The sequence below is a fragment of the Diutina rugosa genome, assembly GCF_008704595.1.
Source record: "Diutina rugosa strain CBS 613 chromosome Unknown scaffold4_size502443, whole genome shotgun sequence".
Classification (NCBI taxonomy): domain Eukaryota; kingdom Fungi; phylum Ascomycota; class Pichiomycetes; order Serinales; family Debaryomycetaceae; genus Diutina; species Diutina rugosa.
The window spans coordinates 209850-236325 of NW_022995100.1; the positions used below are offsets into that span (position 1 = coordinate 209850).

General features: G+C 53.1%; 10 protein-coding genes across 10 annotated transcripts in view; 7 read left to right on the forward strand and 3 right to left on the reverse strand. All coding sequences in view use genetic code 12, as the record gives it.

Annotated features, from left to right (window-relative positions):
• Positions 1–159: 159 nt before the first annotated feature.
• DIURU_001603 (uncharacterized protein) lies at positions 160–5019 on the forward strand (the record flags this gene model as incomplete). Its single annotated transcript, XM_034154165.1, has 1 exon — positions 160–5019. The coding sequence occupies one exon, from the start codon at positions 160–162 to the stop codon at positions 5017–5019; it is 4860 nt and encodes a 1619-aa protein (XP_034013561.1).
• Positions 5020–8067: 3048 nt separating this feature from the next.
• On the forward strand, positions 8068–9303 carry DIURU_001604 (serine hydrolase domain-containing protein; the record flags this gene model as incomplete). Its single annotated transcript, XM_034154166.1, has 1 exon — positions 8068–9303. The coding sequence occupies one exon, from the start codon at positions 8068–8070 to the stop codon at positions 9301–9303; it is 1236 nt and encodes a 411-aa protein (XP_034013562.1).
• Positions 9304–9661: 358 nt separating this feature from the next.
• Positions 9662–10885, forward strand: DIURU_001605 (serine hydrolase domain-containing protein; the record flags this gene model as incomplete). Its single annotated transcript, XM_034154167.1, has 1 exon — positions 9662–10885. The coding sequence occupies one exon, from the start codon at positions 9662–9664 to the stop codon at positions 10883–10885; it is 1224 nt and encodes a 407-aa protein (XP_034013563.1).
• A 600-nt stretch (positions 10886–11485) lies between these two features.
• On the forward strand, positions 11486–12718 carry ZCF19 (Zcf19p; the record flags this gene model as incomplete). The annotated part of the gene is made up of 1 exon (XM_034154168.1): positions 11486–12718. One exon carries the CDS (start codon positions 11486–11488, stop codon positions 12716–12718), a length of 1233 nt encoding a protein of 410 aa, XP_034013564.1.
• A 298-nt stretch (positions 12719–13016) lies between these two features.
• On the forward strand, positions 13017–14339 carry MET15 (bifunctional cysteine synthase/O-acetylhomoserine aminocarboxypropyltransferase; the record flags this gene model as incomplete). Its single annotated transcript, XM_034154169.1, has 1 exon — positions 13017–14339. One exon carries the CDS (start codon positions 13017–13019, stop codon positions 14337–14339), a length of 1323 nt encoding a protein of 440 aa, XP_034013565.1.
• A 791-nt stretch (positions 14340–15130) lies between these two features.
• On the forward strand, positions 15131–15559 carry DIURU_001608 (phosphatase; the record flags this gene model as incomplete). The annotated part of the gene is made up of 1 exon (XM_034154170.1): positions 15131–15559. The coding sequence occupies one exon, from the start codon at positions 15131–15133 to the stop codon at positions 15557–15559; it is 429 nt and encodes a 142-aa protein (XP_034013566.1).
• A 1112-nt stretch (positions 15560–16671) lies between these two features.
• Positions 16672–18840, reverse strand: DIURU_001609 (uncharacterized protein; the record flags this gene model as incomplete). The annotated part of the gene is made up of 1 exon (XM_034154171.1): positions 16672–18840. One exon carries the CDS (start codon positions 18838–18840, stop codon positions 16672–16674), a length of 2169 nt encoding a protein of 722 aa, XP_034013567.1.
• Positions 18841–19983: 1143 nt separating this feature from the next.
• On the forward strand, positions 19984–20577 carry DIURU_001610 (uncharacterized protein; the record flags this gene model as incomplete). The annotated part of the gene is made up of 1 exon (XM_034154173.1): positions 19984–20577. One exon carries the CDS (start codon positions 19984–19986, stop codon positions 20575–20577), a length of 594 nt encoding a protein of 197 aa, XP_034013568.1.
• A 131-nt stretch (positions 20578–20708) lies between these two features.
• On the reverse strand, positions 20709–21890 carry ZCF21 (Zcf21p; the record flags this gene model as incomplete). Its single annotated transcript, XM_034154174.1, has 1 exon — positions 20709–21890. The coding sequence occupies one exon, from the start codon at positions 21888–21890 to the stop codon at positions 20709–20711; it is 1182 nt and encodes a 393-aa protein (XP_034013569.1).
• Positions 21891–24534: 2644 nt separating this feature from the next.
• Positions 24535–26476, reverse strand: part of MUC1 (Muc1p) — a gene marked incomplete at both ends in the record, with an annotated part of 2595 nt that continues 653 nt past the window's right edge. The window contains one exon of the mRNA XM_034154175.1: positions 24535–26476. This exon is cut by the window's right edge and continues 653 nt beyond it. Within this exon, the coding sequence (XP_034013570.1) occupies positions 24535–26476 (1942 nt within the window).

Below are 26476 nucleotides of genomic sequence, written 5' to 3' on the forward strand. Positions count from 1 at the left end.
CTCTAGAGCCCTCGCTAAGGCATCGCGGCGACGTCATCGTGGGCGAGCGCATCCGGCACGCCGAGCGTCTGGCACCCGCACTTAAGGAGGCCGCTATCGCTTTTTCCGCGCCCCACGGTTAATACCTTTTACCTAGTTTTTTAATTTACTCATTGCTGAATGGCGTCCTGTCCAGTGTGGGACTACGATGATCTTCTGCTATGTTGGCGCCACCGGCTAGCGGTGTACCCCGCCGCCGCCGTGGGAGCGGCGCTGGCGGCGGTGTTGGTGGTGAAGCTGGTGCAAATGGCCCGGCGCCATCGCATCGTCCTCGACGGCGACGACTCGCTTGCTGCCACTCATACTCAGACCGAAGCCAATGAACCCGTGACCAATTCATCCGCGAGTGCCGGCGCTAAGTTGCGCCACCAGCACTACAGTTTGGACCAGCTCGGCCAGGTCGACCACGAGATCACTAAACTAGTGTTCAAAGGCGTGGGCGACACCGTGCGGGTAGCGCTTGAGTTCCTCCTTGTTGCCACCATCGTCACCTGTAACGCGTTAGCTTTGTGGAACCGCCACGTCAAAGTGGACCAAACCACCCTCCAGGTAAACTTGGCGGTGTGGAGTTATCTTTTCCTTATTGTTTCATTGCGGGTGATTAATATGCGCCGGGTCCGCATCCGGTTGCCCAGTCTCTGGGTGCACCTGACCACGGCCTACCTCCTCCTATTCCCCTTCCAATTGGTGTTGATGAGATCGCTGTTCTTGCACAAGATGAACCACTACACCCGGTGGTACTGGCAAGTCACCGCCGTGGCTCAGTTTGTACTTTTCTGTCTTAATTTCAGTGCTAAGGTCGGCGATAAGCCTTCTCTCGTGTATGTGCCTGACGACGGTACCACTCCGTCGCCGGAACCGGTGCTGTCGCTCTTCCTGTTGATGCTGTACTCGTGGATCGACCCCATGGTGTGGCTCCTGACTAAGCACACGTTGCAAAAGCTGGAGATCTGGGCGCTTAGAGGCGACGACTACGCGTTACCCACGCTTAAACAGTTTAACGAATTGCCTGAGAAATGGCGTTTCCCCACCAAGCTTGTCTACTACTTCAAGGGTTTGCTTCTTGTCCAGGCGATGTGGGCGGCGCTTGAAGGGGTGCTCATCTTTATCCCCTCGCTCTTGCTTAAGCGTATCTTGGAGTACGTTGACAACCCTGAGCAAAACTCCCGCCAATTGGCGTGGACGTTCGTGTTGTTGATGCCCATCTGTAAGATTATTGACCTGACGTCGCTGGGGTGCCTGTTGTTCATCGGGCGCCGGGTGTGTTTGCGGATGAAGCTGATCATCATCGGTGAAGTGTACGCAAAGGCGTTGCGGAGACGGGTGGCGCTGGCGGAGACTGAGGATGCTCCTCCCAATGAGAACGACGACGTTAAACAAGTGTTGGAAAAGGAAAAGAAAGACAGCGAGAAACTGGCCGACTTGGGGGCGATTATCAACTTGATGGCCATCGACGCCTTCAAAGTACTGGAAATCTGTGGCTACCTCCATTTCTTCGTCGGGCTGATCTTCATGATCATCATTTGTATCTGGCTCTTGTACGGCCTCATCGGTTGGCCTGCTCTTGTCGGTTCGTTGATGATCATCTTGTTGTTACCCGTGCTGTACAAGATGGCCACTTGGGGGGCTAACCTCCAAAAGAAGATGTTGTCAGTGACCGACCAGCGGATCCAAAAGCTTAACGAAACGTTCCAGCTGATTCGGATCATCAAGTTCTTTGCCTGGGAAGACAAGTTTGCTGACCAAGTGATGGACATCCGTCGCAACGAATTGTACTACTTGAAGTTGCGTACCATCGCCTGGTGTATTGGTTCGTTGGTGTGGTTCGTCACCCCCACCTTGGTGACGTTGGTGTCGTTCTACTGCTACACCGTGGTTGCTGGTAACCCCTTGACTGCCCCCGTCGCCTTCACCGCCCTCTCGTTGTTCACTCTTTTGAGAACCCCCTTGGACCAGTTGCTGGACATGACCGCATTTGTCATCCAGCTGAAGGTGTCGTTGGACAGAGTCGACGACTTCTTGCGCGAGCCGGAACTGACTAAATACGACCAATTGCTGCAATCGAGAGGTCCGGACTCTCCTGAGATTGGGTTCGAACAGGCGCTGTTCTCGTGGAACGTCAACAACCACAACAACGACTTCAAGTTGCGTGATTTGGATGTGAGCTTCAAAGTGGGTCAATTGAACGTGGTCATCGGGGCCACCGGGCTGGGTAAAACCTCGCTTTTGTTGGCGTTGCTTGGTGAAATGGACTTGATTCAAGGGAAGGTGTTCCTCCCGGGAGCTAAAGCTCGCCACCTTTGTGAAATCGACCCGGCCACAGGGCTCACCGAGTCGGTGGCTTACTGCTCGCAACTTCCGTGGTTGCTTAACGATACCATCAAGAACAATATCATCTTCGCCGCTCCGTTCAACCAAAAACGGTACAACGACGTCATTGAAGCGTGTGGTCTCAAGAGAGACTTGGAAATTTTGAGTGCCGGTGATGCTACTGAAATCGGGGAGAAGGGGATCACTCTTTCGGGTGGTCAAAAGCAACGTGTGTCTTTGGCTCGCGCTCTTTACTCGAACTCGAAGACTCTTTTGCTCGACGATTGTTTGCTGGCGGTGGACTCGCACACCGCGTTGTGGATTTACGAAAACTGTATCACCGGTCCGTTGATGGCTAACCGTACCTGTATTCTTGTTTCCCATAACGTCGCTTTGACGGTTGCCGAAGCCGCCTGGGTGGTGGCCCTCGACAACGGTAGAGTCAAGGCTCAAGGTACCCCCTCCGACTTGCTCACTCTGGGCGACTTGGGGGACGACGAATTGGTGAAACTGCTGGTGATCTCGCTGCAACTGGGACTGCGTACCGCCTCCCACGTGGACTTGAAACAAATGACTAAGGACGACTTGACTGCTAAAGCCGAAGCTATCGAAAACAAATTGAAGAAGTTGGCTCTGCAAGACCAGCCTGTGACTGAAGCCGCCGAAGCCGAAGCCGAAGCTACCGCTCTCCAAGCGGAAGCTGAAGCAGATGGTAAATTGGTGGAAGAAGAGTTCAAGGCTGAAGGTGTGGTCGGTGTCGATGTTTACCTTGGTTTCGCTAAATATCTTGGTGGCTTCTGGACCTGGTTTTCGATTTTGGGGTGTTTCGTTCTCGCTCAGGGGTTGTTTATGACTCAGCTGTGGTGGTTGCGTGTATGGCTGATGAACAGTGAACGGGCTGCCCGCGGTGAGTTCGGTATGGCCGGTTACGCCATGGTGGTGGTAGCCGATTTCATGAGAACTACGCAACTGTGGAAGGACAATCACTCGACTATTTACTATATCACCGTCTACGGGTTGCTCGGGTTCATTTACGCCTTCATGGCGTCGTTGCGTGTGTTTGTGACGTTCTTTGCGGGGATCAAAGCCTCCAACCGGATGTTTAGAGAAGTGCTTCAACGTATTCTTCGGGCCAACTTGCGGTTCTTCGACAAGACCCCCATTGGCCGTATCATGAACAGATTCTCTAAGGATATGGAGCTGGTCGACCAAGAAGTCACTCCCTTTGCCGAAGGTGTCTTCAACTGTGTTGTCCAATGTCTCCTGATCTTTGTCCTCATCATTGTCATCACTCCCGGATTCTTCATCTTCGCGATCCTCATCCTGGTTATTTACTACCTTGTTGGCTACTTCTACATCACCCTTTCCCGTGAACTTAAGCGATTTGAGCTGATCACCAAGCTGCCCATCCACCAACACTTCTCAGAGACGCTTGTTGGGGTACTGACGATCAGAGCTTACGGGGTGGAGCCTCGCTTCATGGTGCAGAACTTGGAGGCCATTGACGAGAACAATAAGCCATTTTTCTACCTTTGGGTCGACAACCGATGGTTGCTGTTCCGGGTGGATGCCGTGGGTTCGCTTGTGATGCTTTTCCTGGGTATCTTCGTCATGTTGTCCGTGGGCAAAATGGACGCCGGTCTTGCCGGTTTACTGTTGCTGTACGCCATTGCCTTCTCCGACCTGGCGTTGTGGATCGTGCGGATGTATGCCAATTTGGAAATGAACATGAACTCCGTCGAAAGATTGCAAGAATACATGGATGTGGACCAGGAACCTCCTTACGAGATTGAGGAGACGAAGCCACCAGCGCTGTGGCCGCAACAGGGGAGAATCGACGTCAACAACGTATCGTTGCGATACGCTCCCCACTTGCCTCAGGTGATCAAAAATGTTTCGTTCTCCGTGGAACCGTTCAACAAGGTAGGCATTGTCGGACGTACCGGTGCCGGGAAGTCGACCATCATTACTGCGTTTTTCCGGTTCTTGGACCCCGAGCTGGGGCTGATTGCCATTGACGGTGTCGATATTCTGACCATTGGGCTCAAAGACTTGAGAAAAGCTATCACTATCATTCCTCAAGATCCCACGCTTTTCACCGGTACGATCCGCTCCAACTTGGACCCATTTGACCAGTACACCGACGACCAGATGTTTGAAGCTCTTAGACGCGTAAACTTGATCGCTCCTGAAGAACAATTGCTAGTAGGCCTGCTGTCGCGTGGCGCTTCCCCTTCCCCTGAGGAGAACCAGAACAAGTTTTTGCGCTTAGATAACCCTATTGCTGAAGGCGGGTCCAATTTATCGCAAGGTGAACGTCAACTCGTGTGTCTTGCGCGGTCGTTGCTTAAAAACCCTAAGGTGATGCTTTTGGATGAAGCCACCTCGTCCATTGATTATCAGCTGGACGCTATGATCCAAAATACCATCAGAGAAGAGTTTGGCCAGCTGACGATCTTGACTATTGCCCACAGATTGCGTACCATTATTGACTACGATAAGATTTTAGTGATGGATCAAGGGAAGGTGGTGGAGTACGAGAATCCGTATGTGTTGATCACCAACCACAACTCGTTGTTCTACCTGATGTGCGAAAACTCTGGAGAATTGGATTCGTTGGTGAAGCTTGCCAAGGAGGCATACACTAAAAAGTTGAACCGTACTTCCTAATAGACCTGTACGTAGATACTTACAATAGATGTGAATAATGAAACCTTCGCCTATTTATGGTGACTTCGCATTTTTTGCTTACGGATGGACTAACACTTTTAGCTATTAGCACTCTTGCATTTAAGTTTAAAGCTAAAACGGTCTAACGCATCTCCAAAGAAGCAACTTCAATAAATTTAGCTCAGTGTTAAGATAATTATTTCCAATCACTGGTAAATCAAAGGGTACGCAATAAGTTCATTTGTTGTACCTCGTACTACTGTACCACTCTCCACTTACAAGGCGATAGCAAGTTACATACACTTGTGCATGTCCCAGTATCATACTTTATGCAGGATTTGACGAGCTATTCTCAATCTCAAGCAGTCCTGCATGTAAATGAGTCTTGCATACGATTGAAGGTGCATCCATGAAAAGCTTCATCAGAGTGATATACTCCTGCAACCATCGGAAGCAGCATCCAATAGGCACTGGATTCGTCACAAGTTCATGGAATCGAAACAGAGAAACTAGAAGATGAAAACAAAAAGAAAAAAAAAAAACCAAAAGAAAAAGTTTTTTTTTTTTCAAGAATGTTTTCCTTCAAAAACATGTTTTAGTTAACATTACATACACGTTTGGATTGTGTAAATCATGGAAAGATATCAGACCTCACTTAACTTGTCTCGTTAACGATAAACGTTCAGAATGAAAAGTTTTCTCTACATGCAGGTTTAAACTGAAGACGCACATGGAAGCATGTCACGTATACCGGTATTCCACTCAACTCAATGAGAGTCTTGCAGCCAATAGTAAGGCGTATCAAAATCATGTTGGTAGTAATATTCTTGACCCGCTCACGACTTGCAACTGATAGCGCCATTACTGTCGTGTGTACTGCATACAATAATCCATTCTGCAGGATAATGCTCGTACGTGCTGTTCTTGAAACTACTTTAAAATTAACGTTAACTCAAGCAAACTTACACCAGCAAAACTTTAGATGCCAACGATAAGTGCACAGCAAAAAGATCATTCTTGTTGACTTTGTTTTCGAGATGTTTCTCCTACTCTGCTAGTTCTGCTTAAAACTCACGTTAACTTGCCCAGATATTTATCTTCTATACTTCTGGTGTTAAAGAATTTTATGAAGCAAACAGGAAGTCTGTACCAAGTTTTTCTGATTTTATATCATACTTTGAAGTTTTTCTTGAGGAAATTCAGAAAAATCCCATTTGCTGTTGTAAATACTATTAGCACCGCATACTCTATAATGGTGTATTTCAATTCTTTCTAGGGCGTCATATACGTGATGAAAAACCTGATTGAAAGTTTGTGGACTATATGCACATGCAATGCTTGTGTGCAGAACTGAAAACTTGAAAGCATGATATTTATCTCAGCATTGATGTCAACACCAACTTTAACCCACCACCAATTATATACGTGCTTTGAGACCATATCAATGCTGGGAAATTTGAATTATTAGCTCTGTAAGTGCGCCTTTTAACTCACCTTGTCAAGTCTTGCATCTTCGCACCTGCACCTGCATATAGGTATTGATCTAGACTAGGTGTTATACCTCTCTCATCATTGATACGAACATCACAAGGTAATTTCAATGCTCACTAGATGTAATAGGCCACGTTTCAAACCCAGAGGAGTGCAGGAAAAAATTTGCAAGAAAAAAAAAAGTTTTTTTTTTTGTACAAAACCTCCTTCAGACCCACCAGTTTTGACGTCAACTCACCCAAAGTCACCTCAAATATACTTCCAGTGCCAAAGAATTTAATGGAGCTATCGGTTTGATTTTAGCGATTTTTTCCGATTTTATAACACATTTTTTAGTTTTTCGGAGAAAAATTATGAAAAATTCAGATAAATCCCATTAACCTTCATTAATACTATTTCAGTCGTGTACATCACGGTGGTGTTGTTTATTCTTCTCTTGAGTGTAGTATAAGCTGTGAACACATTCGCTCAGAAGTTCACATATGTCATGCAGTCGGAACTACTGTGTGCAGGCAATTCACTTGTCTTGTCCATCTCTCGCGCTGCACCTGAATACAAAAATCCTACTTAGACGAGCAGTTATACCTTTCTTATCAAAACTATAAGCCTTACAGAACGATTCTTCTGTCTGCTAGATGGAAAAGATTACGTCATGAACTCAAAGTATTGCTGAACTCGAAATTTTTATTTGAAATAATTTTGACGAGTGCAGCGTAAAAGTGTATGCAGGATTTGACAACGAGCCCGGAAAAGTATATACAGGACTTATTTGACAAGTCTATGACAGGCCAAGCAATAAATTTAATCCACTGATTTCGCCACGATTGTTTCTATACCAATGGAAGGGTTTTGATTTCAAGCTTTTTTCTGGAGTCAAATGGATACCGTAGGCAAATTTCACTTACAAAACAGTTTAGCAAATATCTTCGATTCAGCATATAATGCTTGCCTCAAACTCAGCTTCTGACATCTTACAGGACAGGCATTATCCGTTATAAAGAGCCACGTCCACGCACGTTCGAGATTAGAAAGACTACTCAAGCAATCGAAATGTGTTCGAGAACGCTCTCACCATCCACCAAAGCGGATGATGACAGCCATGAGAATGACTACCAGTTAGAGGATGTTCTGGCTATAGTTTGTATAGTGAGAAGATAATAAAGGTGGTCATTACATGAATTTCAGGCTTGTAGCAGTCGACCACACCAGAGACTGGGAGGATCACCCCACCCAGTCATGACGACCAACTTGTAGACACTACATTACTATCATTCGTCATCTCAACCCTACTACTACTTCCGAAATCATCATGAGTGCAACCCACAAAAGCTTGACAGATACGAGTAAATCTGGGACTCCATATCCTAGTTTTAATAGTTCTTTCGCATGATTTACGATTCTGTGTTCCCCATTTCCTTAGCTTAGGACTCTTTTGACAGCGTCATTGAACTGTGCGACCCCGCGCGGAGTTGTTCGCAGCAACGGGTGTCGGGGCATGTGATATCGCCAGAGTCCCGATTAATGTGAACGGCGCCAGATGCGCCACTAACCGCAGCGATGGAACCTCGAGCATCCAAGAAGCTTTCCCGGCACACCAAGAAACTCGTCGAGCGCATCACGTCGGGAAAACTGCCGTTGATCAACGCGGTGGTGGCAGGGGTCACCACCACCGATAAAACCGAGTTTATCCACGGCCACGGCCTTCGAGACATGAACGACCCGTCGTCGGTGGTGAGAGACGACGACCAGTTCTGTCTTTACTCATGTACCAAGAGCATGACGGCGATGGCGGCGTTGATCTTGTACGAAAGAGGCCAGCTCCGCTTGGACGTCCCCGTGAACAATTACTTGCCGATGATTGATGAGATAGGCAAAATCGACCGAGGCCAAGTGAACAAGGATGACGGTAGTTTCATCTACCCTCCCGAGAGGCCAGTGAACAAAGTGACGGTGCGCCAACTTATGCTCCACACTGCGGGGTTCTCGTACGCGTTTCTCAGTAAAGACTACTTCCGACTCGCTCAGGGGAAGTTTCTTGGTGACTCCACCGTCAATCCCACCCGGGCGTTCTTTACAACCAGCAATATCCCCCTCTTATTCGAACCAGGCACGCAATGGATGTACGGGTACAACATTGACTGGTTGGGGCTTGTGATTGAAGAAGTGCTGGGTCAGCGACTCGGAGAGTTCCTTCATGATAATGTCTATCTGAAAGCGGGCATGGTCGATACCACCTTCCACCTACACGACACGTCTCGCCTCATAAAGATTCACAAACGGGCTCCCGGCACCAAGAAAGTGACGATGATGAACGCGTACCAGGCTCCTCGCGACCCGCCTCAAGATATGGGTGGTCAGGGAGGCTTTTCCACTGTGGAAGACTACTTAAAGTTTATTCGCATTTGGCTTAACTATGGTACCAGTCCCGATACTGGAGCCAACATCTTATCACGGGCTACAGTGGAATACGCGATCCACAACCATCTTCCCCCGGGGATCAGAGTTGATTTCTCCAATATTGAAGGAGTCAACCTTCCTAAGGGGCTCATTGCTGATGGGTTTACATTAACTGGAAATGCCTACAATACTACCAATTACGCCACCGGCAGACCTAAGGGCCTGATATACTGGCTGGGGTTTGCCAATCTCTACTACTGGATCGATTTCACCAATGGGGTCGGCGGGTTTTGGGCCGAGCAGTTGATGCCGTTCGGCGACTTGTATCTGATTCTCAATTACATTGACTTTGAGAAGTCGGTATACGAGGCAGTGAAACTGAAGGCCAAGATTTAGGTCGGGCTACAGTTTCGTGGTACCCCACCTACCATCGCTGACACGTGTAAAGCCAGACATTCATATGATTTTCAAAAGCGGAGATTGCCACTAATTCCATAAAAGAATGTAGTATACAAGAGAGTTAATTACAATAGAAATGAAGAAGAAACTGCCATAGTTTTCCTAGAAGTTATTTTGTATTTAGATTGTGGGGGTGGTGGCCGGTATCTCCTGGGGCATGTGTTCGTCGTAATCGCACTGTACTCCCTGCCCCACCGAAAACTAAGTGCAGTACGAGTCCCCCGCACTTGACGGTTAGCCGCTTGCCGAGCCTCCGGCGATTTGTAGAACCACGTACGAACACACACACACACCCATGATTGTCGACAAACAGGGCTTGGTTTCCGAGCTTAAGACAGTGCTCAACGAAGCCACCAGCAACCCCAACACGATGCCCGGGGTAATTGCTGGTGTCACCGATGCCAAAAAGACGCTCTTCCTCGAGGCGCTGGGGATCAAGGAAGTGGGGCACCCCGAGGCCAAAGTCGGCCGTGACGACCGCTTATACTTGTTCTCGTGTACCAAGGCGATGACGGTAATGGGGGCATTGATCCTCTACGACCGCAAGCTCCTCAATTTCGATATCCCCGCCCTGACGTACTTGCCGTTGATCGGCGACATTGGCATCCTCGACGAGGAGCTGGTGGACTTGGAAACCGGCGAAATCAAGCTACCCCCGAAGAAGCCCAACAATCCGGTGACCATCCGCCACTTGATCACCCACACCGCAGGGTTCTCGTACTCGTTTTTGCACCCAGTGTACATGGCCCTCACCAAAGTGAGGCCTGAAGTTAACGGTCTCCAGGCCACCAGAGCCTACTTCTGTCAAGAAAAGATCCCCTTGACGTTTGAACCAGGCACTGAGTGGGCCTACGGCCACAATATCGACTGGTTAGGCGTGATCATCGAGGAGGTGCTGGGGATGAAGTTGGGCCAGTTCTTGCAGAAGGAGATCTTTGCGCCGGCGCATATGGACCACACCACGTTCTACTTCACTGAACCTTACACTACGCTCAAGCTCCACATGCGTGGCGGCAACGGCGACGTCAAATGGCTCAAGAAGTACCCGTTGAAGGTGCCTGAACAGGACATGGGCGGCCAGGGGTGCTGGCTGACCGTCGGCGACTACTTGAAGTTTATGAGAATCTACTTAAACGACGGGCAGACGGCTGAAGGCACGCGTATCATCAAGAAGTCGACGATGAGGTACGCCATGCAAAACCACTTACCTATCGGTTTGGGTGTACTGACGATGATGAACGACGCCGGCTGGGACTTACCTGCTGACGCTCCGCTCGACGGTTTCTCGCTCACTGGCCACGGGGTCAATGGTGTCCAATTGCCTCTGGGACGGCCTCAGGGGGCAGTGTACTGGCTGGGTATCGGCAACTTGTACTACTGGATCGACTATAAGAATGGGATTGCCGGCTTCTGGGGCCAGCAGTTGCTCCCCTACCTTGACGGCCCCTCGCTTGAGTATTACCGCCGCTTCGAAACGACGGTGTACAACCACGTGTCGGACACCTCCACCAAGCTCTGATGAGGACACTTTCTATAGTTTACATTCTACAAAATGCGTTATCGATTATGTCACCAGAAAACTCTCTTTCGTCAGAGGGCACCACTTGCGCGCGCGCACCCGAGATAGCGAGAGCGACAGGCGCGATAACACCCCGCATTTGTATATAACACCGCCGTTTGCCCGCGGCGTATAAACGATATGGTGGAAGATAAGCGGTCGCCAAAGTCAACCCGACGAATCGCCCAGGTGACGCGAGCGCTCGTCGCCTGCGACCTGTGTCGCCGGCTAAAGACTCGATGCATGCGAGAGGCGAACCTGGCAGGGTGTCTCCGCTGCCTGGTGCTTAAACGGCGGTGCTCCCACGAGATCACTGGCGACGTATATGTCGCTGGCACTACGCCTGAGCTGAAGGCGACGGCGGACCGGCTTGCGGGCTTACAACTGCTGGTGGATAAGATATTGGCGATTTTGCAGCCCGGGATCCCCGACGAAACGATGGCGCCACCGTCGCTGCCGTCAGCGAATGACGGTATCGACCTTACCAGTCCGCTGAAACCGTTTGTGCTATCGCCGTACCTGGTAGCGCTGTCAGCGCACGATTTGGGCCCCATACTGAGGATGGTATCGGGGATCGAAGTGTCTCAGGTTTTTGATGACCTCCCCGAAATTGACGATGCCGAGGCGTTAAAGTTAATTGGCGTGTTCAGTCGGAATAACTACCCTCGGTGGGTATCGTTAGAGACGGTGCCTGGCGCCGATGGCAATGACGGCGCCGGGGCGATGCTTTCGGCGCTTAAGCTGGGCCTGACGCTATTGTTGTATACGTGCTTAGTGCTCCCCATGCGCTACTTGGTCAATGAAACGAACCACGACACCTACCAGAAAGTCGGCGAGCGGCTTGTGGAGGAGCTCCGGAACGCGTTGTCTCAGCCGCTGTGGCGAGCCAGTACCCTTGGAACATTACAAGCGCTCACGCTTTTACTGATTTACTCGGTATCACTCTCTACTACACTTAGCCGCCTTGGCGTCGGCGACGATGTCCACAATACGTTGGACCCGTGGTACCTTAGTGGCATTGGTCTCGCTGGTCTTATGCTGGCGGCGCTGATGGCGCTCCACTCGTTTGGCGACCAACCTCAAGCGGGGAGACTGCCGTTCTCTCAGGCGTTTGACGTGGAAAACGAAGGTATCACTCATCTTCGAGTGTACAACCACCTCTGCCTCATCCACTTGGCCAGTTGTATCCTCAGCGGGCGCCCCGGAATGGTTGATTTCCGGCGGCTTATCCCTCGCTGTCGCGACACCTTGAGCCTTCCTGGAGTCAATAACTTTGACGGGCGGATGATCTCGGAGATCGAGATTCTCGCCATTGCCTACCACTACCTCCAGGGCCCCGAGGGCCAGGACTACCCGTCACACAAGGTCAACGAGTGGCACGGGCTGTGGTCGCACCTCTTCCTGCTCCAGCAGCTCGAGTTCGTCCAGCCGACGTTCCACTTCTGCCACGTCGTGATGAAGCTCAAGGCCGAGAACTACGACGTGACGCTGGAGCTCTTTGCCGTGGACAAGCTTGGGTACATGTTGTCCCGGCTCGCGGGCGAGCGGCGCCAGGAGGTGCTCACCCACGCCCAGCAGGCGCTTCTGATGGTGAACACGGTGTCCGACGACTACTTTGCCCACTTGCTGGACCAGATCCAGTTCTTCTTCTTCTTCTGCGCCTGGATCGTGGTGGAGATGGGGGCACTGGCGGCGGCGGACGTGGTCAAGCTCCGCGCCCTCATCGCCCGCGTCGCGGTTGATGGCGATATCCTCCAGAGGTATGGCGAGATATTGGCGAGCCACAGTGGCTAACACCGACCAAGCGAGCGAAGTGTTGGTGCAAACTGTGCAGGAGGTAACCGGTGGTCGCTACCCCCGGTAGTGAGGCAGCCGCGGCGTAACCATTTTCCAACAAAGGGCGTATCCCCGGTAAAGGCGCGCGCGCGCGCACCCCACACACGCTTTAGCGCTAGCGGAGGCGTTTGCCCCGGGTTTTGAGCGCTCCCTCAGACCACGTGACATCAACTCATACCCCCGGTCCGGAATAGAATTATTGTCTGGGCCCATCATATAAAGCCGCTGACCCGCCGCGTATTTTTTCACCGTAAAAATGGCTCCGTCTCACTTTGACACCCTCCAATTGCACGCCGGCCAGCCCGTGGAGAAGCCCCACGGCGCCCGGGCACCCCCCATCTACGCCACTACCTCGTACGTGTTCGACGACTCGAAGCACGGCGCCCAGTTGTTTGGCCTCGAGGTCCCCGGGATGATCTACCTGAGAATCATGAACCCCACCAACGACGTGTTTGAGCAGAGAATCGCCGCGTTGGAAGGCGGGGTCGGCGCCCTCGCCACGTCGTCGGGCCAGCTGGCCCAGTTCTTGGCGATCGCCGGGTTGGCCCACGCTGGCGACAACATCGTGTCGTCGCTGTACCTCTACGGCGGTACCTACAACCAGTTCAAGGTGGCGTTCAAGCGGTTGGGGATCACCACCAAGTTCGTCAACAGCGACAACGTCGACGAGATCGCCGCCGCCATCGACGACAAGACCAAGGCGGTGTACCTCGAGACCATCGGCAACCCTAAGTACAACGTCCCTGACTTTGAGGCCATCGTTAAGGTCGCCCACGACAAGGGGGTGCCCGTGGTTGTCGACAACACCTTCGGTGCTGGTGGTTACTTGGTTAACCCCATCAAGCACGGCGCCGACATCGTCGTCCACTCCGCCACCAAGTGGATTGGCGGCCACGGTACCACCATCGCCGGGGTCATTGTCGACTCGGGTAAGTTTGACTGGACCAAGTACCCCGAGAAGTTCCCTCAATTTTCGCAGCCGTCGGAAGGCTACCACGGGCTCGTGCTCTCGGAAGCGTTGGGTGCCGCCGCCTTCATCGGCCACGTCCGTATCGAGTTGTTGCGTGATCTTGGTCCCGCCCTCAACCCCTTCGGCGCCTTCTTGTTGTTGCAAGGGTTGGAGACGTTGTCGTTGCGCGTTGACCGCCAGTCGTACAACGGGCTCAAGCTCGCCCAGTACTTGGAAAAGCACCCCCGCGTCAAGAGCGTCAACTACCTCGGGTTGCCGTCGCACCCCACCCACCAGCTCGCCCAGAAGTACCTCAACAATAAGGACAACTACGGTGGTGCCCTCACCTTCTCGGTGAAGGACTTGGACACCCCCACCGAAGACCCCTTCCAAGAAGCTGCCGCCAAGTTTGTTGACAACTTGAAGGTAGCGCTGAACTTGGCCAACGTCGGTGACCTGAAGACGTTGGTTATCGCTCCCTGGTACACCACTCACCAGCAGTTGACCGACGAGGAAAAGGCGGCGCTGGGGGTCGACAAGGGTATGATCAGAGTGTCGGTGGGTACCGAGTTCATCGACGACATCATCGCCGACTTTGAACAGCTGTTTGAGACGGTGTACGGCAAGTAGACTCTACTTAACTAATGACCACGAATAGACTTGGAAACTCTCTGTAAACCTCTTCGAAAATCATTTGAAACATTTGTAATCTAGCAGCAAAGATTTATAAAGTGTAGTACTCATCATTAGCCTTGGGGAGTATATCAATATTAGCTTTCCTCGAAGCCAAGAATTATCCTGCATATAACTTCATTGAAAAGTGTGGGAAATCTAGTCGATGACGCGAGCCCGCATTATCGCGATAATTGACGATCGTGCCCCTCCGATAGCCCCGGGCAAACCGAGAACAGCCCTTGTGCTACTCGAACAACCGTCACCCGATGTTATCTACGCCCACGCTCATGACCAGGTCAGCCACCACCAGTTCCACCATAGCCCTGTTTGCCCGGTTTAGGCTACAGTGGGGGCAGTCGCCGGCGGCATTTCCCACCCAAACGTCGACGATGGCGCACCTCCTCGGCGCCCGCCGCTACTTGCCATTAGCAGCGCGACGACACCTGACGACGGCGGGCGCCGATGACGCCAGGGGCGGCGGCAGCATGTTTAGGGGCGAGCGGCGGTTGGCGCTGACACACGGTGGGGTTAACCTCAGAACGGCGCCTGTTGTCACCTTAGTTGCGGGCATCAATCACCGCTATTACACCCAATGTTCTAGACCCGGAAGCGGCGGCGTGATAAAGTTAAACGGTAATCGGTGGCAGGTTAGTCATGGTAGCGCCACCTCACTGACTGTGTGCAGGACGAGCACCCACCGGGCTACTTGCGAGCAACGTCGTACTTTAACCCGTGGTGGCAACAACATGTCCTACAACCTTGCCGACATCAAGTACATCAGTGCCCCCACCCTAAGACTGTGGTTTGACCAGGGGCTGCCCAACGGCTCCTTTGCCGTTGTCGACGTGCGGGATCTGGACTATGTCGGCGGCCACATACGCGGCTGCTTGCACTACCCGGCGGCTGAGTTCGAGGCCCGGTTGCCCGAGCTCCAGCAGGAGCTCTTGGACAGAGGCGTTACTGACGTCGTCTTCCACTGTGCCCTCAGCCAGGTGCGGGGGCCGCTGTGTACGTTGAAGTTTTTGCGGGCTAATGCCGCTAGCTCCGACGACCGTCTCAAAGTGTTGCGTGTTTTCGTGCTTAAAGGCGGTTTCACTCGGTGGCAGCAAGAGTACGGTGAAGACGAAGCCGTCACTGAAGACTACGACAAGCAGATATGGCTCGCCGACTTTTGACCTTGGCGGAATTGATGCGACAACGCTGTATTAATATGATTGATATGTGAACACAAGCAGTGGTCATTTTACTAATAATGGGACATGGGATACCGAACAAGAGGACTGAGGTCTGGGGGATTTTACCAGTGTGGGTCCTATGCTTACGGTTCCCTTAATAATGATGCTTGAATGTAGGCGTGTGCCGAGAGGTAAATAGCATTTAATTGAACTTAATCTGTTATAAGCGTGGCTTTGAATATATTCGAAGAGTCTTTGTGTTATTGGAATGGAGTTGAAAATGAGTCAGCTTTCGGGTTTCAATCCTCGGTGCCGAGGTACACCGTAATTGCTACAGCGATCAGCAACGAACTGCACGGCGAGATAAACTGGTAAGTGGGATGATGCATAGTGGGCTTGGGTGAAAAAGCCATCATCAGTCACAACTTGAGCAATTGGATGGTGTTTGGATCGAGTCATTTAATGATTTCCTTTGAACTAAATCATTGACATTTCAGTAACGATCATGAGTACTAGTAATTCTCGTTGGATGAGGAGGTAAAAGCCCATGTGAGCTTTGAAAGCTTGAAAAATTAGGAGTGAATAGCAAACCATGGCAGCGAGTGATCGTTTTAGATGACTTTGAAGCTTGTGATTCGAACCGAAGCTAGTACAATGCATTGTCAACTCAATAAAATTTGCACTCGAGCAAAATCGATGGGCAGACACCATAGGCGCTCCCAAAGCAATAAGTTTTGACGTAAAATGATAGTAGGTCTAAACCATTGATTTTAAGAACCTTTATAAGCTTTAATGATGAGCTCAATTCCCTTGCCACCACGTTTTAAAAAAAATAAAGTCGTGTCATCCTCTATCCTAGCAAAAGGTCGTTCACTAACCAAATTCTAGATATTCAGAAATGTTTTTTGGAGTGGATTTTGTCACCGAATTTTGTCGGTGGCGTCAATGATCTTCATAAATCCCACAGTGCTAAATGATTAGTTTTTCTAAAAATTCAACCTCAAACTGTCAATAGAGCTTCTCTACCATAATCCTACCTTCTATCTTTTGATTGCCTTGATTTGAGTTTATTTCTAAGCATAAAAATCCTATCATTACTGTGAATACATTAGCTAAATAAGCGAGGGCCCGTCGTAGCTAGAATAGATCGGCTGCTGGGCCAATTGCTGTTGAAATTGCAGCGGGTGCAACTGCTGGTGGGCCAGCGCTAAGTACATTTGCTGCTGCGCCGCCCTTTGTGTCTCAGGGAACACCGGTACGGTAGGGAGGTGCTCAAGTCCACCCGCCGTCGCCTGGGGTCGAAGCTGGGGCACCGCTTGGCCCGTCTTCAGGTCAAAAAGACGCTGGGTCGCTGTCAGCACCCGGAACGGATTACCGCCCGTCAGCAGCGCCCGCAAGGCGCCGCCGTTGCTGGAGGGGAACGACAACGCGGTGGTTCCCAGCTGAGGGTTAAACCGCAGTGTGGCAAAGGGATTCAGCTCGGCACCAGTGTTCATCAGCAAGAACGGATTGGTGCCGGTGGCCTGGCTGGCAAGCGGCGCCGTTTGAGCACTCAGAGTAGCGCCGGCGCCAGTGTAGGTCCCATTGAGGAAAGGGTTGGTGGTCTGACTCTGAAGCGGCTGCGGTGCCGGTTGCGAAGTGAACGTCGCTGTAGGCTGCAGAGTGAAGTTGAACCCAGTCGCGGTGGTCGTTTGCGGTTGGAAGTTGAACCCACCCAGCGTTGCCTGCGCTTGCAATTGAGCTGTGTGTTGTGCTTGAAGCTGTGCTGTGTGCTGAGCTTGCAATTGGGCTTGCTGCTGAGCCTGTTGTTGCGCTTGTTGTTGAGCAAGTGCCTGTTGTTGAGCTTGCAATTGCGCTGTCTGCTGAGCCTGTAATTGAGCGGTCTGTTGAGCCTGTAATTGAGCCTGTTGCTGAGCCTGTAACTGAGCTTGGGCTTGCATTTGTGCAGTCTGCTGAGCTTGTAACTGAGCTTGTTGCTGGGCTTGCTGTTGAGCCTGCAACTGAGCAGTCTGTTGCGCTTGCAATTGTGCCTGCTGTTGAGCTTGAGCTTGCATCTGTGCGGTTTGCTGAGCCTGCAATTGCGCCTGCTGTTGTTGTGCTTGTAACTGAGCCTGCTGTTGGGCCTGCAATTGCGCTTGTTGCTGAGCTTGTTGCTGGTCAGCCTGACCAAAAATGTCGATGTTGTCGAATTGCAGGGCGTAAGGGTTGTTGGCAATGGCGGCGGGGGCTTGGCCGGAAACCTGCCGGTCCACGGCGTCTCCCCATGGGTTGTATTGTTGCACGTTGAGCGAGGTATGGCGGTTGTGGCTGCTATTATTGCGTTCAAGCTTCGACTGGAACTTCTGGGCGATCTTCGGGTGAGGCTTGCCGCTGTCCTTGCCGCTATCCTTGCGGGCTTTCTCCTCCAAGTACTGGCGACGGTTGATCTCGAAGTTGGGGTCGTCCAAGTACTCCTCAAGCAGCGAGGTCAACGCCGTGGGAGCGTGCTTGATGGTGGGCACGTGGAGCTTAGTGGCGTACTCCAAGTGCTTGGCCACCCGCAAGTAGTCGATGACGTATTTCGTCTGGTCGACGAACTTAGTGTAGATTTTCAACGCTCTCTCGGCGTCGGGCTTCAGCATCTCGAAGTAGTGTTCGAGCAAGTTGATCACCCCTTCGTTAAGTTCCTGAAACAACGCCAACAAGTCGTTAACAAGCAACCGGAACGCCATGAGCACCACGTCGTTGTTCACCTCGTTTTCCACGAACGAGTTCTTCAACAACGCATCGATCTGGCGCTGGACCAGCTCACTCTCCCGCAAAAGCCCCTTTTCGATTGGCAAGTGGCGCAACCGCCCTCCTTGGCCCAAAGTGGTGTTGTTCGTGCGCTCGTCCCGAACGTAGTCAACATCGGTCAGATCGAACTCCTTGACTCGAGTCTGAAGGTACTTCAGGTAGCGGACTAAGTGACGGACGTCGGGACTGTTGCCCAGGCCCAGCATCACCGCGGGGGCGCCACTGAGGTTCAACATGTTATTGCGCGGGCGGCGGAGGTAGTCGAGGGTGACGTCCTTGTCGCCCTCCCGGATCATGATGTGGATGACGATCAACAGCTTGTAGACGACCGACCACGCCAGGTCCTGGAGGCGGCCGGCCAACGTGCGCATGATAGTGTTGAAGCCGTCGCCTTCGTGGGTGTTGGCGTACTGGGTGGCCTGGAGGATGGGCTCGATGTACTTGGGCTTCGGCGCCGCCACCTTGACCTTGGTCGCCCCCTTGACGATCTTCTCAAACGAGCTCATCTTGCTCAGGCGCCGTGGGTGTGTCGGGATGGTCGAGGGTGTGTGTTGGGATCCACTCGGTGGCTGGCTTGCGAAAAATCGCAACTGGCAGGCACAAACCCAGATCACTCCCAGCGGAGTAACGCTACAGATGGCGTAAACTACACCGGAATTGATGGATTCGTAAACTGGAATAAGTGACTATACTCGGAATATAATGATTCTACGGCCACCTACAAAGTCAATCTGGTGTGGTGCCACTGTTCTCGGTGGCCGGGGTTAGAGTGTCAGACATGCTGATCTCGGCGCAGCGTCGCTGATAACCGTGCCGCAACAATTCGGTACGGGCTAGTAACACCGTGCGAGAATGCGTGGTGGGGGCTCAGCCACGAGGCTGTACTTTGACTGATATGGTCGAGTAGGTTCAATGATTATAGGGTAGTGGTATCGGCTCGGGTCCGACCGTTCCGGGAGCACTTCCGTGGTCGTAGGGCCAACCGGTAGCTGCGGACCGCACCGACACCGGCGCGGAGCCCAGTGCCGACACCCGGTGACAATTACGACTACGACGGCAAAAGTGACCAAAAATTCGATTAGGGTATGACTTAATCTCAAGTGATCGTGTATGTGGGTTTAGTATGTCAATAGAGGGTTTTCCTTGGCTCGCGGAAGTTAAATATCAATCTCCATGCCAATGTAGAGAGTGCAGTTACGATACCCCAGGATTGATGCCTATAGTTATCGAATTAATTCGATGATTATGCAAATTGTACCTACTACAATTCTATAGAAGCAATGCATTGATGATCGTAAATCTTGATGATCATAGGTAGCACTACTGGATCATCTGTAAGTAAAAGCTTAAGATCGACAATCGATTTCAATTTGACTTGAACACTTCTCCAATAAAAATACTCTAGTAATTCTATGTTCTATATTCTAGAGTAGACATGTCGTGCTTCACTCTCGAAACTCTCGCATCTTTCACTGCCTACTCAATCCATCCGTTTGGCTTAGATTACAATGTGAAATTTAAATACAAAACTAAGTCGAGACAGATGTTGTCATTCAATTGGATCATTTCCATAATTTTTTCTGTTTGTTTCGTGTTGCTCCATCATCTCCACCATAAGTATTGCCAGCCGCACTCGTCCTCACGCCACCATGACCGACATCCAACCGCGTACCGTCGTCTACTGTGGCGTATGTCTGTTCCCGCCTGAGTACTGTGAGTTTGGCTCCAAGAAGAAGCGGTGCAGCGAGTGGCTTCAGCTGAACAACCCCGACCTCTACGCCGAGCTCCAGGGGGACACCGTCACCGAAGGGATGAGCACTCTCTCCCTCGAAAAGCAGCAGAAGATCGCCGACGAGTTGCTCAAACAGAATAAGAAAGAAGAGGCTAAGGCCGAAAGAGAGATGCAGAAGAAGCTCAACTCTAAGGTCACCATCAAGCGCATCGAGCGTAACAAGCGCAAGCACATCATCTCGATCACGGGGCTCGAGGTGTTTGAGATCGACATGAAGAAGCTCGCCAAGACGTTCGCCTCCAAGTTTGCTACGGGCGCATCGTTGGGTAAGACTGCTGATAAGAAAGAGGAGATCTTAGTCCAAGGTGACGTGCTGGATGAAGCGAAAGAGTACATCGAGAAGCTTTTGGAAGAGAAGGGCTTAAGCGACGTCAAGGTCGAGCAGGTCGACGACAAGAAGAAGAAGAAAAAGGAAGCCGCTCCCGGTACCCCTGGCGCTGCCTCTACCTGAATTGACTACTCTATGATGTCTAAAACCCAATATACATGTATAGTAAATAATTTAAAAAATGGATGCGAGACAAAACCCTAATAAAAACCACCACATCAATTTTTGATTAATGAGAAAATCAAATAAAGAATCTATAAAAGCAAACTCGACACCCGCACCTTATTATCTTTAACCTGAATTGGCGGGAGCTTGATTTCCTCCGTCTTCACCAGCACTGCTGGCGGCGGGCGCAACGGCGGCAACGTGGGCGGCACCGGCGCCGCGAGGATCAGCGCCAGCGCCGACGACGAGGGGGGAGCAGGGGGTGCTGCTGCCGCCGACACCACAGCCCCACCCGCTTGAGGGGGAGGGGGAGGAGGAGGAGGAGGAGCTTGATGAGGGGGAGGAGCTTGATGAGGGGGCGGTGGCGGCGGCGGCGGTGGCAGTTGTTGCATCACGGGCATGTAGTAGAGGCCACCCGCCTGGCCACCAGCCTGCGGCGGGAGCATGGCGATGGGCACCGGCGCCCCCGACGGCGTCACCATCGAGGTGGTGGCGATACTAGGCCCGTAGGGCGTCAGCACGATGATCGGCTGGCCTACTTGGGCGGCGCCAGCGAAGGGAACCCCGGGCGCCATGGGCGCCGGCGTCGGGTATACTTGGAGCCCCAATTTCGGCAGGGTCAGCGACAGCCGCGGCGGGGGGAGGCCATTGACCGCTGCCACCGCCACCGCGTGGGCGGCGTCGAGCTTTTCCTGTCTTAGCAGCTGGTTGTACTGGGCCATGCGGAGCTGGTTGCGCTGGTTGACGTCCATGCTGAGGTAGGCGCAGTGCAACTTGCCCTTGAGGCAGTTGTGGCACGAGGGCAAGTTCTCGTCACACTTGATCCGGCGCTTTTTGCAGGTGCCACACCCTAAGTGGGAGTTGCGGTGTTTCCGGCGCAGGTTCTTCTTTCTCGGGGGGTCTGGCGGAGGGCTAGTTCGTGAAAAGCCGGCTGATGTCGCCTCGGTCTTTATCGGCGCTAGCGCTGGCGCCGCTGCCGGCGAATTGGACGAGCTGGCAGTCTCTGGCGACGGCTTGTTGCTGGCATCGCCTTCAGGGGACGTGTGGTCATGGAGCGGTGCCGGCGGCGACGGCGACTGCTCATCGGTGGACAGGGCCGGGTCGTGGGTGGCGGGGCCAGTGGTGGCTCCTTCGGCGCCCTCGGCGCCATTAGCGCTGCTAACGGCCTCAGGTGGCCCCGGCGAGTGGGGCAGGCCCGGCTCCAGCGGCGGCGGCGGCGCCAGCTGGCCGAGTTTGAGCCGCTTCAGGCGGCGTTGGGGCAGTGGCAGCATCAGGGTAGCACTGGTAGCGATATGATTTTATGGGCAACTGGTGTCAGGTGATGATGTATTATTGGGGGAGACACTCACCACCTCGGCTGGAGAATAATATAACGCAACTGATAAACTGAGCTCTCTAGTATGGAAGGCCAACAGCAAGCACACACACACCACAGGTTTCGCTGGAACGCTTCTTCAACAAGAAAAAAACAAACACCCAGGCAAAAGTGTCGACAAGTAGACAAGTAGACAAGTAAGATTATTCTCACAAGATTCCCGCGAGCTTGCGTATCCCAGGAAAATGCGGGCGTGCACGCTGACAGACATTAACAGCATAGCCCTGGATGCGGGATCTCCGAGCACCCCGGTAATAAATTGCGGGCACCGAAGCACCGAGCCGACAACAAAGGTAGGGGTGAGAGAGCGGTGACCAATGCTTAGAGGCATGGGGGAAAAAGGGACTAGGGTAATTACAAACAAATGCCAGAGATTAACGCCAGGGGATCTGGTGGTGGCGTCAACGGCAGGCAGTGTCATACCGGCATTGAGCGTGCCCCTAAACGTGCTGTTCCGAAGTCATTTACGAGCGCCATGCACTTATCATGCATTTCGCGATCATCCACTCACGAGGTGGTACCGGCACTGCACTACTGCTGCCTCCTGCCCCCAACCCCCTCAATAGACTACCGTACTGGCATTTACGGGCGGAGGACAGCTGAAACGAGCAGGTACGGCACCGCGGGCCCTAGCGTCAACGGGCACCACCCCACCTGCTCGCCCCTGGACGACATCGCCGTCACCGCGAGGGGGGCGGTGTTCCAACCGAGCGATTATACGGCGGGTGTGGGTTCGTGATCAATTCTCTCGGAGAGGGGGGTTGCCCGGGTACCCGGGATCCCGTTTGCTGGCTGCTGATACCCCCACACCGGCAACGATGACGGATTCTAGCCGATGTCAGACTGCAGCTGGGCTGAGCTGTTTTTTTTTTTTTCTTTCTTGTAATGCGCGATGACGCCAAGAGAATGTTTAATTAGTGAGGCTAAAGATCGACACGATCGCAGCCGCCGCCATGATCTGGCACTGGTAAGGCACCTCTGCCGATGGTGGTAGCCACCAAACAAAACGATTTGCCGGTGGCGATATAGTATCTGGTTCCTACCATTTGACACCGAAAAACGAGCCTGTGAGCACAATTTCTAAAAAAACACGATACATGAGACATGTCTCCTCCGCTCCCTGGTTGCGAGCCCGCGGGGTGCCTGGGCCCACGTTACCGGTACAGAAGGAGCAGCAAACATTACTGCGACTAGACGGTGCTGGCGCCGGCGTGAAATCGCCCCCCGCCGACAATGGCTGCATTCGCGCTGAGCTAATGCCATTGATGCTCTCGGTCCATTGACCACGACATCCCTCGAGCTGCCAGCACCAGCATATCATCACAATTTCAGGGTGAATCACGCTGACAAACCACTGGACGGTTGCTACTTATCTCTCCCGTATACTGGCGTATATTAGCGGCAAGGCGTCGTCAGTTTACGTCATGGCGAGGCTAGCCTTTTCGGGCGGGGTCACTCGACCCGATCTCCAGGTCAAGACCCCCAAACCACCGCCCATCTACAAAGTGGACTCCACCAATTTACTACTCCCAATAGCATTTGGGTGACAGCTACGCCGCAGTATGACCTAGTCAAGGCTGGTCGCCCCCCACGTAAATACGACTGGGTAGGTTGCGTTCGGGAATCTACGTAGGAATACGAGACGAAGCCGATTTTTTTGAATTGGCCCCCAATTGAGTTTTTCTCCCGGGGTTGGGGTGTCGATAATTACGGGGCCGGAAGCTTTTACCGGCACATTGTCAACACGCACAAGCATCGCACATTCCCCGATATTTTATCGCTAATCCACGTCATAGGGGGCAGACGACGCAGTAGCAGTAGTGACGTAGGGGGACGGGTAGAACAATGGCGATCATCAAACGCGATTGACGCCATTTCACCCTTGCCATGCCACCACCTATCATCACCAAAGCCTTTCACCCAGGAGGCTTTTCTCTTCGCTTAGACTCATCCCCCACCGTCACGACATCGATCGCGCCCACTGGCTTATTATCGCCACCCGCCAGCTGTGTGCAGGATAGCGGCAGGTGCTTGCTTTAATTGAGAACAAAGACCCAGCTGGATGACATCGACGCAGACACTGGCAGAGCCCCTCAGCCTCAGCAGCCGCCACCGGTGATGGCGAAGCCTCGTTCCCCCCTATTGTCTCCCCCCGCCCTCGTCGACAGATCAAGCCACCAATTACCCTCGTAATCTCGTGGCCCCGTATGTTGTGGTCACGGGTTCGTAGTGCTTGGCTGAGATTGCTTGGCTTTTCGATTTAGTCCCCCCAATGGTCTCCATGCAGTTTTTCCGGGCGTGCCACAGTTTTCTCGTTTCAGGCGGTTATGGGCAAGCGCACCGCGAGGGAGTGGCTGTGTCGCAAAGTGGGGGTATTTTCTTATGCGCCGCGTATACGAGATAATCAAGCATTATCCCGATGACTCGGGCCCAAATCCAGGATTAAACAAAACGGACAATAAACATAACAAACAGTAGTCGGCGTGATCAGAAAGAGGTAGAGGTTTTCTATGTGTGTATTGGTGTAGAGGACGATTTCCCTAAACCGCGATTGGAGCAGCCCCCGGCACCGCCGGAGCATTCAATTCCGGGAGCCACTCCTTGGGCATCGGCCGGTACACGATCAACCGGCCCCCCAGCATCGTCTTGATGTCGAGCACGCGCTGTGTCACCGGCACCCCTTGGCTCTGGTCGACGATAGTAAACACGCCGTTCTCCTGAGAGCACACAACGGCGGTGTGCTCGTTGTCGACAGTATACCCTTGGAACTTAGCCCTCGTTATCTCGACGACGTCGCCCCGTCTCACGGAATCGAGCTGGCCGCGCGGGTCCATGTACACCATCTGCCCCGCTTCGTTGATGGCGACATCGAGAATGGGGTAGCCGTGGATGCGGTACTGGGTGATCATGGCGTGGTTGCCGCACCCGTAGCGGAGGGCGTCGTGGGCCACGTCCCAGCACTCGCCCCGGCCAATGACCGTCCCCTGGCGCTTCTCCACCCACAGCGCGATGTAGTCGCCAAAGCGCTCGCTCAGGTTTATGAGTTCCGGCTTCGACGGCGTAATGGCAAGCGGCGACGGCGTATAGGTGACACTCGTGGTCACCTGCGCCGGGTTGGTCGACGGCCATCTCAAAGTGTAGTGGGCCACCGTCAACTCGGGGAGTCTCACGTCAAGCGTAAGCAGGTTGTCGTTGCCCAGCAGCAGCCACAGAAAGCTGTGGTTGAGGCTGGCAACACTAGCCGGGGGAGTCTTTTGTTGCTGAGCGTACCACTGGGTGCCGAGGGCGAGATCAACGTCAGTGGAGGTGCCCAGCGCCGTCGCCGCTGCCGGCACTGCCGGAGGGGTGGGAGACTTGCGGTAGCTTCTGGACGGAGGCGGCGGCGGCGGATTCAGCCGTCTCAGCGTCGTTGGAGCCAACGCAGTGCCCGATGCCCCGGTAGACTGGTTAGAGAGCTGACCGGGTTTCAGTGGTTTGGCCGGGGGAGCGGGCTTCGGTGGTTTCACCGGCTTCAACGACGCGGAAGTGGGTACAGCAGCGGGAGTAGGCACAGCAGCGGGAGTAGGCACAGCAGCAGGCGGCGCGGAAGCTTGACTGCCAAAAGCAGACGCCTGGCTGCGCACACTAGACGGTTGGCTCACAGTGGACGGCTGACTGCCCACAGTGGATACCAGATCATTGCTGATCCCAGTCTTGCGGAGATTGGCGCGAAGCCCTGCAATCATGGTATCTTCAGTGACTGGAGCGGCTGGTGATGCTGGTGATGCTGATGATGGAGTCGCCAGCAACAGCGGCTTGGCACCAGGTTTAGGCGGCTTCGAGGGCTTCGCGGGCTTCACTGGCGTAGCACGAGGCGGCGCCGCGTTCGCAGCGGCAAACGGAGTCGGGACCCCTCCCTGGACCCCACTGGGAGTAGCTTGTTGAGGCACTGGCTCCGGCTGGCCATACTGTTGCTCAGGCTGAGCAGGTTCCGGTTGAGCTGGTGGCTGTGCCGGCTGTTGATATTGCACCGGAACCTGTCCCTGGGGTTGGTATTGCCCTGGCTGTTGGGGCTGCTCTGGCTGCTGGTTCAATTGCACCTGTTGTTCGTACTGCAGCGGAGGCGCTGCTGCTGCTGGAGGTTCCTGAGCCGGCTCATTGCGAGCAGGTGGAGGGGGTACCGCAGCCGCAGTTCTCACGGGAGGCGGAGGCGGGTTATACAGCAGCTGGGTGGTGGCCGTGGTCGCCACTGACGCTGCCAGCAGACGCGCCGGCATTGATGGCGGTGTTAGCGTCGCAGAGTACGCCGGAGGCGTGGCTACTGGCTGAGCGGCCGGCTGTCCAGGCTGTTGGTAAGCAGGCTGAGCCGGCGGCGGTTGGTACGCAGGCTGGGCAGGCTGGGCTGGAGGTTGTTGGTACGCCGGTTGTTGGTAGGCTGGTTGTGCCTGTTCAGCTGGCTGTTGGTAGGATGAAACCAGTTCCGTGCGTTGGGGAGGAGGCGGT